The sequence below is a fragment of the Lycium barbarum genome, chromosome 2 (genome assembly GCF_019175385.1).
Source record: "Lycium barbarum isolate Lr01 chromosome 2, ASM1917538v2, whole genome shotgun sequence".
NCBI classification, from domain to species: domain Eukaryota; kingdom Viridiplantae; phylum Streptophyta; class Magnoliopsida; order Solanales; family Solanaceae; genus Lycium; species Lycium barbarum.
In genome coordinates, this window is record NC_083338.1 from 149875447 (window position 1) to 149886781 (window position 11335).

Sequence of the window (11335 nt, forward strand, 5' to 3'; positions counted from 1 at the left end):
AGAAAAACCTAGAAAAGAGAAATCAATCACAGAATATGCAAAATGCACATATCCAAAATCCAAATGCACCACAAAATACTAATGCTGCTCAAGCATTTAAGTTACATTAACAATGTATTTTTAACTGGTTGCAGCGGCTAATCTGCCTTATTTTTTTGCAGTACTAATTACACTTTATATAAATGATTAATCGCATTTATCTCTTAAGGGGCCGTTTGGTTACAAGGATTAGGGACATTATCCCAGAATAAAATTTGTCCTATGGTTAATTATAGGTATTAGCTAAACAAGGATGTAATCAAAATCTTGGGCTTATCTATCCCATATAAAAGGATATAATAATCCTGTTGAACCAAAGGGACCCCTAAGTGACGTGATAATATATAGAAATTGAACAATGCTACAAATTCCTTCTACGAAAATCACAATAAAAAGGAGCTTATCGATAAGACCAAACATATATTAATAATAACAAGATAAAAGTCATACTTGAAATTCCAATTGAAAACTAACATCCTATAAGAAACCAATGTCTAACTTGATGGAGAAGTACTAAAACATTTGTTTCTACTTCCATTAGCTAAATGGATCTCAATGAAGTTAAGCAAAATCAAGAATGATACTATTATTCCAAGGGCCTTTCTAATCCTTCCCTAAACCAAAACGTCAGATTTTTCAAATTTAAATTCTGAATCCGTCTCTGCTTAAGGTCTTGGTGGTGGAAAGAATTGCGTACCGGCCAGGAAAGCAGTAATTGGAGTTGGATATACCGAAGGATCGTACATTGTAACAGCCGGTTGGTGGTGGTGTCCCGTGGTGGCGGCTACGGTGGTGGAAGTAGTGGCGCCGGTTATAAAATTCAACGGTTGATTAGCGGCGCCACTGCCGGATGAACTCTCCCCACCACCACCACCGCTATATCGACCCTCTAGCCCTTGATCATACAGAATTCCTTTGAATGAATGGCCACCAATATTAACAGCCGTATGATATGCATATTGATCTTCAGCATCATCGATTGCACTGACTTTTACGCAACGAAAAACAGCTTGAGAACTCACTTCTGCAGGAAAGTGCCCACCTAACTCTAACCCTAGCAATCAAATAAAGGACCTTAGTACAAAAATAAAATAATGAATCATCATTTCTAGTACTTCAAAGAACAAAGAAAAAAGAGCCCCAAAATCAATAAATCTTGTTTTCCACCACTTCTGAAAACACTTTTGTTTCGTCAAGTTTACTTCTTAACAGTAGAAAAAGGGAAAAATGTAAAATTTGAATGTATACACATAGGAGTATATAATAGGTATAGTCCCACGGGACAAAACTATGTAGCATGTTTATCACGGTTTTTTGTTCTTCTTGATATTTTCTTCCCTTTATTTTGTAGTTTAGCATCATAAAAGACGTTGATTAGAGTCCTCACACGCGTCTTGATTTTTTTGAAAAACTAATAGGAGCTGGTATTATTTTGAAGTTGATTGATGGTTTGGTAGAATATTAAGAAGAAATGATGATACCTTCTTGAACCCACAATTTTTTTTTTAATTTAAATCATTGATATGTGAGTAAGAATTTCAAAAATACTACTATTATAAAAATTATGACTTGCTTACAAGCTTGAGCCGATAAAGATTAAATCTTGAATCCGTCTTTGATTAACCTGACGAGATATTGGGTTATACGAGTACACGCAATGAGAGGATGAGCCCGGATTTTCTCTTGGCCTTTTGGGGATATTAGAGTGATCAGCTCTCAAGCTAAGCTGTTGAGTTTGATGCTGATTTTGTTGTTGCTGCTGTTGAGTAAGCTGTTGTTGGCGTTCACGTCTTTTAGCAGCAGGAACCCAAGTACTTTTAACGTGTGTTTGGCATTGAAATCCTCTGCTCTTACAACAAGTTCGACACCTCATATGTGAACAATCTTTTTTAGCTTGATTTCCACAATCTTGACAATTCATTCCTCCACTAGCTCCACCACTACTAGTACTCCTCATTACCCTAAACCCTGATGATGATCTAAAAGAAGAATTATAATTATTATTATGATCATCACCACCGACAATGTTGTGATTTCCACTACTGCTACTGCTACCAGTACTGATGATTCTTCTGTTGTTGTGGTTACTACTGGGCCCCACACCAACTGAAAAATCCACATCTTGTTGTTGATGATGTGGAGGTTGTGCTCTTTGTTGATGCAACTGATAGTATTGTTGCCATAATTCAAAACCCTTGTTGTAGATCTCGTCGTCTTTGAATAAAAGCAAGCTATTCGTAGCTAATTGTTCTTGCTCTTCTTGCTGTTGTTGGCCTTTATTTCCTCCACTACCACCTAGTGTGAAAAACCCAGACATTTCTTAGCTATGTCTATGCTCAATTTTGACTCTATATCCATAGCCAAAAAAAACAAAAGAAAAAACCTCCAGCCTAGTAAACGGCTATGATATTCATATAAGGCTATTTGATTGGAAATTTGCGTGTGTTAAATACACACAGTACTGTGTGTTTTTTGGGGTTATGTTAAGCTCTTTGTAGCTTTTTCAGGACATTTTTGTATTTGGGAAATCGAAAGGGAGTAAAAATGGTTGCACTTCAGTAGACTTTTATGGTGCATTAAAGTTACAGCTTCTGCAAACGCCGCCATGGCAACTGCTACTACCTCTTCCTCAATTTAAGACTATACAACAGTACCATCTTTCTTGTCTCTCTCTTAATTTTTTTTTTTTTTTTTTTTCAACTCACACGCTGTTTTTTTTTTTTTCTTATGTTGCCACTACTTTTCTACAGTTTTCTTGCTGTTGGGCAATAAAATCTCATCAACATGGAATGAATCGTGGCCGTTGCATGTGATCGGACGGATTGGAATTATCCACGTGTCGCGGAATCAGCTTTTGCTTATTCGTCCTTGCACCGGAAAACACGCTCTACTTTTTCTGACCATCCCATAATTAAGAAGGTTTTTTTGTAAGATTTACAATTGCAATAAAAACAAGAAATCTATGATAGTAATACCAAATGAGGAAAAACAAATTTACGGCCATTTCAGTAATTTTCGGTATCACAGACCAATCAATGGACGTGGACATTAGTGGCTTCGATCACGATGGGCAAGAATCACTGACCCTAATATTAGCCTATTCTAGTCATCTACACTTCTAATCGTATTTTTAATTAGTAACTAATACAAAGTTGATATTATAAACAATTTTACATTATTAGTGTATTTATATTCGTTATAGCGAGTTGCTTGATTTATGACTTTTTGTAGTTCCTTTTCATATTTGTTTTGAAAAGCTTTACGTAAGCCACGGATCTATTAGAAATAACTTATTTACCTTCACAAGGTAAGGATAAAATTTATATATGTTGTTGTTATTTTCTAATTTATATTTTAGGTTACTAATTTTAATTTGTTACATATGGACAACAAAATGATGCTGTAAAATTTATTTATATTGTTAGTGTATTAAAATTAAACTCTTTTATTATATTTAACTTATACAAATTAGACGATATGAATAACTTTCATAAGATCAGTATGTTTTAACATTATCAATTAGTTTTCTACTTTATTTTTTAGATTATTGAATCCACTTATACGACCAATTACCTGAAATTATCTTTAAGAGCCTGTTTGGAAAGACAACTGGTAATTGGATATGGTGTAATTACTACTCTAGTAATTACACAGTATTGTAATTACAACGACCTGTTTGTTTGTCATAATGTAATTACAGTATAATTATAAGCGTGTTATTTGGTTGCACAAGTGTAATTACACAGTCAATTTAATTTAAAATAAAATAAAATTATAAAAAAATTAAAATTAATATTTAAAAAATATGTGCCTTTAGAAATGATATTAAATTAGTTATTTAATAATACATTGTTTCTTGAAAATATGTTAATTAATAATCATATATTTGTAACTAATATTGTAAAAAATAATTGATATATAATTCAAATTAATAATATTTTAATTTTAATTGATTATAAAAATTAAAAGCATACCTTTTTTGTGAAAACATCATGGGATTGGATGTTTAACAAAAAAAGAATATTTATAAATATAATGCCATAACACTATTCAAATGTTTGACAATAATTCTATCAACTGTAAGTGAAAAATAAACAACATGCAATGTGAAATAACAAGTCAATACAATGTGAAATAACAAGTCAATAGTACTAAAGCAAATATGTTAAAATCGAAAACATAACCTAAATTCAAAATCCAAAAGAATATTTTTAACATAATACTCTTATGTCAAATTCTAACGTTACATAAGTAAATACTCCTGTAATTCAAAAGAAAAAGAAAGGAAAAATATAAGTCAATAACTTCATTCACAACGAAATTCTACTTTTATAACGTCACTTTTTATATGTCAAGTTTGCTAATGACTCATTCTTTCTAATATTAAGAGATATAGTTTCAAAAATTAGAATATTAACACGATTATGCTAAATGAATAAAATAAAAAACTAAAAAAAATACGAGCAATTACATGAAATCACGAGAAATAAAGGTTCGGAATGAGAAGAAAGGAAATAAAATATAAATTTTATAAAAAGAAAAATATATTTTTAAAAATACAAATAATTAAAAAGTAAAAATAAAATGAAATTAAATAATAAAATAAAAATAAATTAGAAAAGAAATTAAAATAAAAATAATAATTAAATAATAGAAATAAAAAATAAATTAAAAAAGAAAAGAAATTAAAATAAAATTAAAAAGAACTAAAAAGTAACCCTATAATTACAGGGTGTAATTACACCCAATGCTCAACCCCCCCCCCCCCCCCCCCTCCTCTTGAGAATTGGAGTGTAATTACACCCTTTCAATTACACTTAATTTCAACTTAACTATGTAATTATTTAGTTAAACAAATAGGTCAAATGTATAATTATACCCAATTCCAAACTTTTCAAACCGGCCCTAAATGATATAAAAGTGTAAAAGTTCTATTATAATGTTAACATTTTAAAAAAAAAAAAATGTTAACATTTAACAAATAACTCTTTTTCCCACCCAATGTCCGACGTTGTTTTGGGACCCGCTTAATGGTTTCATCGAAATATCCCAATTTTATTTAGGGCATAATCCTCCTTATGGAGATTGGCTCCATAATTTATGACTTGAACTTCTTCAGTCCTTTTAAAATTAATTTTTAATTGTTTTTTGCTTTTCTTTCTCGATTTCTCGTACAACTCCAAGAATTTTTCGAGTTTCGAAAACTCTTCTAACGTATCCATTTGTGCTTAAACGTCTCGTATTCCACTCTAATTCTTTGCTAATCATTTTAGCTTTGACTTATTCAGCAGTGATCAGTTTTATCCTATAGTCGAATATTTGTCTAAGCCGGTCCATGAAAAAGTGAAATGAAAAGTAATAGGAGATGTCTCTATCTTTTGGTCAACTCCTTGTAATGTAACAAGGAAGGGTCCTAATAATTAGACAACTTATATTAAGTATAATAACACAGTAGCAGCCAATCAACATAATGTAAAATTCAATTAATATATTCTTAGCTCAGTCTGTCCGCTGTGTCTTCGTAAGTGAGACACACAACCCAAAAGTCTTTCAACAATAATAACAATAATGATAATTATAATAATTTTAGCATGGAAAAATCCATAATAGCTTTAGAATAAAACCTAATGAATAAATTATTAAAACAAATGTGAGGGTTAATACATCTAATAAGTGATGATTTTATACATCTAATAAGTGATGATATTTTTCCTTCGTTGTGATACATTATGACGATAGCATTTGCGGAAACATCATTTTCTTGAACTGTGAAACATAGGTGTACTAAACTCAAGATGATCTGTTTTAATTTGAAGAGTCTTGGTAAATATCCAAAAGATGAAAGAAACATTTGCAAAACATGTATTATTATATTCAAAATAAAGATCAAAATGTAGGTAAAAAGAATTTTAAACTTAAAAAAAAAAGTACAATTTTCCCCAAAATTTCTTTTCGAAGTTTTCTCTAGATCTTAAAAACCATGTTCTTTTAGACTCTTTTAAACATAAAATGCTGCAGATATATTATAATAATAAAAATATGTACTTTTAGATAAAATGATTACACAATTTAATATGATAATGGAGGATTCGAGTCTCACACCACGCATTATCAAAAAGAATTTTTCATGTGGTTAGCCATAAAAAGAATCAAGCCCGCTCATATAGGCAAATTCAAAACACAATTAAATAATTTGAAATATAATTTTTCTAACTTCTTGAATTTGGTCTTATATATGAGATGAGTACATGCTCTAACATGAAGTCATGATGCCATTTTCCAATTATTGTCGCACGCTCTTTGCTAGCTAGTTGGTCCTAAATGCTATTGAATGATTTTGTTTCATGCTTTTGTATTTTTATTGTTGCAACTTGAATATCTAAAAATGAAGCTTCTATCTTGGTCTCTTTAGCTCTTCACAAATTATTACACGAACAAGTTGAATATTCCTCCTAATTGAGCATGTCAATGGTTACAATTTGTTAAAACAAAATATGCTATCGAAAATTTAGCTAAATGGCTTAAATTAAAGCACCTTCTCCTAAAATTAAAGAAATAGAATGGATACGAAACATAGCCGTATTAATTAGCTTTTGAACTCGATCACAAACATCATGTCATTAACTTCTATCTTTTGCTTTAATAGTGGGTTTTCAGGAATCTAAGACTGCCATCACTCACTCGTCACATTGTGTGATACCTAGTTCTTCAACTTAATTAGCAATCATGCATGAACATGATTAAAATCAAATTACTTTATTTAGTCAAAATGTTCCTTTTTATTTATAATTAATTACAAAAATCCAATTACAAACATCATTAATCTGAGTATAACTTTTTGAATCTCAAGTACAGTAACATTGACCAAAATTCTTCGTGATTTTTTCTTTTTCTCTAGTCATCACTCATCAGATTGACAAGATTTATTTTGTCCATTTGCAATATGATAAGTTCTCCTTCTCATGTCTCCACCAACAGTATCTTTTAGTCAAGATGATTGTGATATATTATACCAAAAAAGTGCCTTAAGCAGCTGTTTGATAAGACATAAACTCTCCGAGGACCATTCTTTAAAACTCCTACGACAGCTTTTTTAAAGGATACTGCCATAACTCTTATCATCTAATAACTACTAGTCGTACTAATATACTACTACTACGTATTATATATTATAGTTTTAGTTGAGTTTAAAATCTATTCACTGATGATATTGAAAAAAAAATATTTTCAGTCACTTAAAAAGTATTTACAGTCAATTTTATTTATAACGTGATTAATTACCTAAATAAATGAAAAATATTATAGTATGACATGTTAAATTACACTGATAATATAAAAAATTCATTATATTGTTAGCGTATAATTTAAATTATTTTTACTAATGCTTGTACTAGTGTATGTCACGGGACGCTTTTTAGTAGCAGAACACGTGATTCCCTAATTATTGCAAATTAATCCAAATTATGATATAAATGTTATAAACTGCTTGTACATATTGTCCGCTTTGGCGCACCTCACGGCTTTAAAACGCGTATTCAAGTAAAGGCTTCAGGCCCAGCTTATAAGCACGCACACAATCCCGTGTGCGAGCGATGTGGGAACTTCAAGTTCACAACACACCCCCTCATCGCGAGCATCGTGCTGATAATGTGTTATAAACTGCTTGTACATATTGTCCGCTTTGGCGCACCTCACGGCTTTAAAACGCGTATTCAAGTAAAGGCTTCAGGCCCAGCTTATAAGCACGCACACAATCCCGTGTGCGAGCGATGTGGGAACTTCAAGTTCACAACAATAAATTAATTAATACATATATGACAGAGAATGGGCCAGTAAAGGGTAACGACGAACTCTAGCCGTACGTGATCCTTTACAAAAGATGATTAAAGAGCGGCTAATAAGTAGTCACAGTATTATTTTGATTATTATTAGTGGTGCATATTAATGTGAGGCAAATAATTTTTACCATTTTTAAAAATAGGTTTTTAGGGGCCCGAGGTTTCTTTTTACTACTATTTGACCCTGCAACTTTTTAGTCTTCTTTTTTTATACCTTGAGACTATCCATCCTCTATATTGGTTTTGCGTATTAAATATCTATATACACACACTGTCATTGTTCTGGGATTCATGTTCTGAAAAATTAAAATAAGGAAGAAAATGCAACATGCTTTCATGCGTATCTAATGATAGAATTGGTCAGCCCCATGAAATCTGTTATAAGACAAAATTAACTTTGCTATCTCGAAAGCATTGTCTCTACTTGTCCCTCTCCATCTCCTAAATCTCGGTATATTTAATTTAATCAATAGAGTTATTGCTGAATTCCACGCTATTTTTGGGCTTTTTGTTGGTTTAATATATACTTCCTGAACTTTTGCTAGGTGTAGCTAAAGATTAGGCAATGGTACTAAACTCGATAATAAAATATGAGTCTAACTTATATTAAACTCAAAATATGTTACGATCTCTCCCTTTATTTCAAATGTATGTTTATCACTAGAACTGTTCTTTAAATTCAAGATGAAGACGTGCTCCCCACCGCACTATATATGGCCTAGTTGCAAGAGCTATTAATACTCTAATTTTGTCTTCAAATCTTAAAAAGTACGGCCTCAAAATTATATTCAACAAGATACATATATTCCTTCATATAACATAGAAATTGATCTCTAAGGCAGATGTTCAATTGAGTCTTGCTTTTTAAAAAAATGCCATTTAAATCACCCAATTGGCATAGTATTGATCATTGCAGGATGTTGATGCACCCGTTGAGAAACTCGCTTCTGCACCATAGCTACAGAGAGCATAACCAAGAAGCAAATGTACTAAATAAATTTCATTTTTACTCGTCCTATTATATTAAAAATAAATTCACTTTTATTTCTCAGCAGTAGCATATTACGATAACGGCAATTATTTTTCCTATTTTTACACTTAACATTAACTACTTATTCCCCAAATCTTTCTCAAGATCTTTTGAAATGATCATAGTCATGTATTATAGTAAAATATACACTTCAGTTATTGTATATTAAGAGACGTGTAAAGTTCATCGTGGACAAGTAAGGCAACATAGGGAGAGTGTGATATGTTTAAGCTTGCAAAATTAATTTTTTTTTTCCATTCGTGCCCGATCAAATTATGACACATAAACTAAAATAATAGAGTTAGGAAAGGGTAGCTAATTGAGCAAAGGGGAATAGTAAAAATTTGTTGGACGAAAAACTGAAGAGACGGGTTTGTTCTGTCCCAGGAAATTAGCTGAGGAAAGAAGGCAAGTGAATTAAAGGATAGAGGGGGATTTGGTAGAGGTAAAATCAATTCAATGCAAAAGGGATAACAAGTTGTACATGAAGAAAAGAGTTAAAGTTAAATGAATGAAGAGAAAGAGTGAGAAGTGGATTTTAGTCTGGTATTCCCAATAATTCTGTCCTTTTAAGTCTTCTCGAGCCCTGCGCTACAACCTTTATTTTTAAAGTTTTAACTATACACTACATACTACTCCTACCAACCCGCCCAAGAGTTGACTCTCAAATTCCCTTTTCATTTTATTACTTCGTCCGCTTTTAATTATCCATTATCTAAAACTAGATGCTTATTTTATTTATTCAATTTGAAAAATTAAGAAATAATTTATCATTTCATATGTATTTTACTCTATAAAATAGAGTATTATGTATATGTACTACTCTTTTTGTCTCAATTTATTTCATATAGTTTGACTAGAAAATAAATTTAAGAAAAAATGAAGACTTTTGAAACTTGTGGTTTAAAGCAAGTTATAAATATTTGTGTGACTGTAAATTGTTTCATTATGGATAAAGAAGAAGTTTTAAGTTAATTATTTCTAAATATAAAAATGCATCATTCTTTTTGGAATAAATTAAAAAAAAGTTTATCACATAAATTGGAGAGAGAGTATAACTATTTCCCTTCATTTCAATTAGGGTTGAATATTGTAAAATTACAATTTTATTTATTGTTTCCTCTCAGAGAATATGGACAAGTGCGAGTAGTTTCTTTCGGCAGTAATTACAAGGCCCACGCCACGCCCCTGTGTAACTAAACGCGTGATTAGAGTTTAATGAAATTTTATGAGTAATGGAAGTAAAATGATTGGTTAATTCTATTGGTGATGATTTAATCTTGTGCCGAAAGAAAGAAAGATGGAATATTTTGAATGTTTGATTTTTGCCAGAAGAAAGATTTTGGAGTGAATGGGTACCCTATGTAGCATTTACGCATGATTGATGTTTGAAAAAAGTGGCATTTAAAGTTTCTTTGAAAATAGAACTTGTGTTTGGAAATAAAAATACAACAAAAGTTTTATGAAAAAACTCCTAATTCATATTTTTCAAACGTAAAATTCCATCAAATTTAAAATTGAAACATCGTGCTAGTTTGATAAATAAACACTTATCCGCATTCGTTATTTACATAAATTGAATGAATACATAAAAACATACCTCAACTTACATTCTTATTGCTAAACATAGTTAATTAATGCCCAATCTAGCTTTAGTTTTTAACTTAACTATAATAAAGCAGTATAATTAAGGGTAAACACTACGTGCGAGTAAATTTTTTCGGATTGAAACATACTAGTATTACCCTTCTTGTCTAACTCTCTCCTTGGGATTATGACTATATTTTACAAATTAAAGAATTCGAAGTAGTTAGACCAGACAATCGAGCAAGAAGAAAAGAACATGTAACAAAAGATAGGAAAATAGAGAGCTGTCCCTTCAACTACGTTGTACAATTACTCCCTTGGTATGCCACTCAATAGGGGTGTACATGAACCGAGTTGATTCAAATTTTTAAAATATCAAATCAAATCAATTGCGTCGTGTTTTTAAATTTATAAGTCAAACTAAACCAATAAAAATTGAATTTTTCAACTTCGGATTTTTTCCCGAAAAAGTCTGCATACAAAACATATGAAGAGGCTCGTGGGATTGACGTGAGGGGGGCAGGGATGGCTATATTTCTGGGAGCGAACTCCGGGCGAATATGAAGCCATGGATACAAGTTATGCCTTGGAATGAAAGACAATTCCGAATACGCTTTGTCTACGAACAAGGAAGCTATAAGTAATGCAACTATGAATCTCATGAAGAGTTCGATTCTGGCTCAGGATGAACGTTGGCTGCATGCTTAACACATGCAAGTCGGACGAGAAACACCGGAAACGGTCTTTCCAGTGGCGGACGCGTTACTATGCATACAAAACATATGACTTTTACTTCAAATATTTCTTTAGTCCTATTAAGATACAACTATATAATTAAAGT

General features: G+C 31.4%; 1 protein-coding gene across 1 annotated transcript; it reads right to left on the bottom strand.

Moving 5' to 3' along the window:
* Nucleotides 1–439: 439 nt before the first annotated feature.
* LOC132623718 (protein SHI RELATED SEQUENCE 1-like) lies at nucleotides 440–2749 on the bottom strand. Its single transcript, XM_060338520.1, has 2 exons — nucleotides 1669–2749; nucleotides 440–1093 (listed from the first exon to the last, which is right to left on the bottom strand). The coding sequence occupies exons 1-2, from the start codon at nucleotides 2354–2356 to the stop codon at nucleotides 705–707; spliced, it is 1077 nt and encodes a 358-aa protein (XP_060194503.1). The 5' UTR covers nucleotides 2357–2749; the 3' UTR covers nucleotides 440–704.
* Between the last annotated feature and the right edge of the window lie 8586 nt (nucleotides 2750–11335).

Bases quoted from the DNA above. Each gene is read 5' to 3' on its own strand.
- LOC132623718 (XM_060338520.1), bottom strand. From the start codon at position 2,356: ATGTCTGGGTTTTTCACACTAGGTGGTAGTGGAGGAAATAAAGGCCAA. The intron at 1,094-1,668 runs GTCAGGTTAATC...TTTGATTGCTAG, and splicing joins CTCGTATAACCCAATATCTC to GGTTAGAGTTAGGTGGGCAC.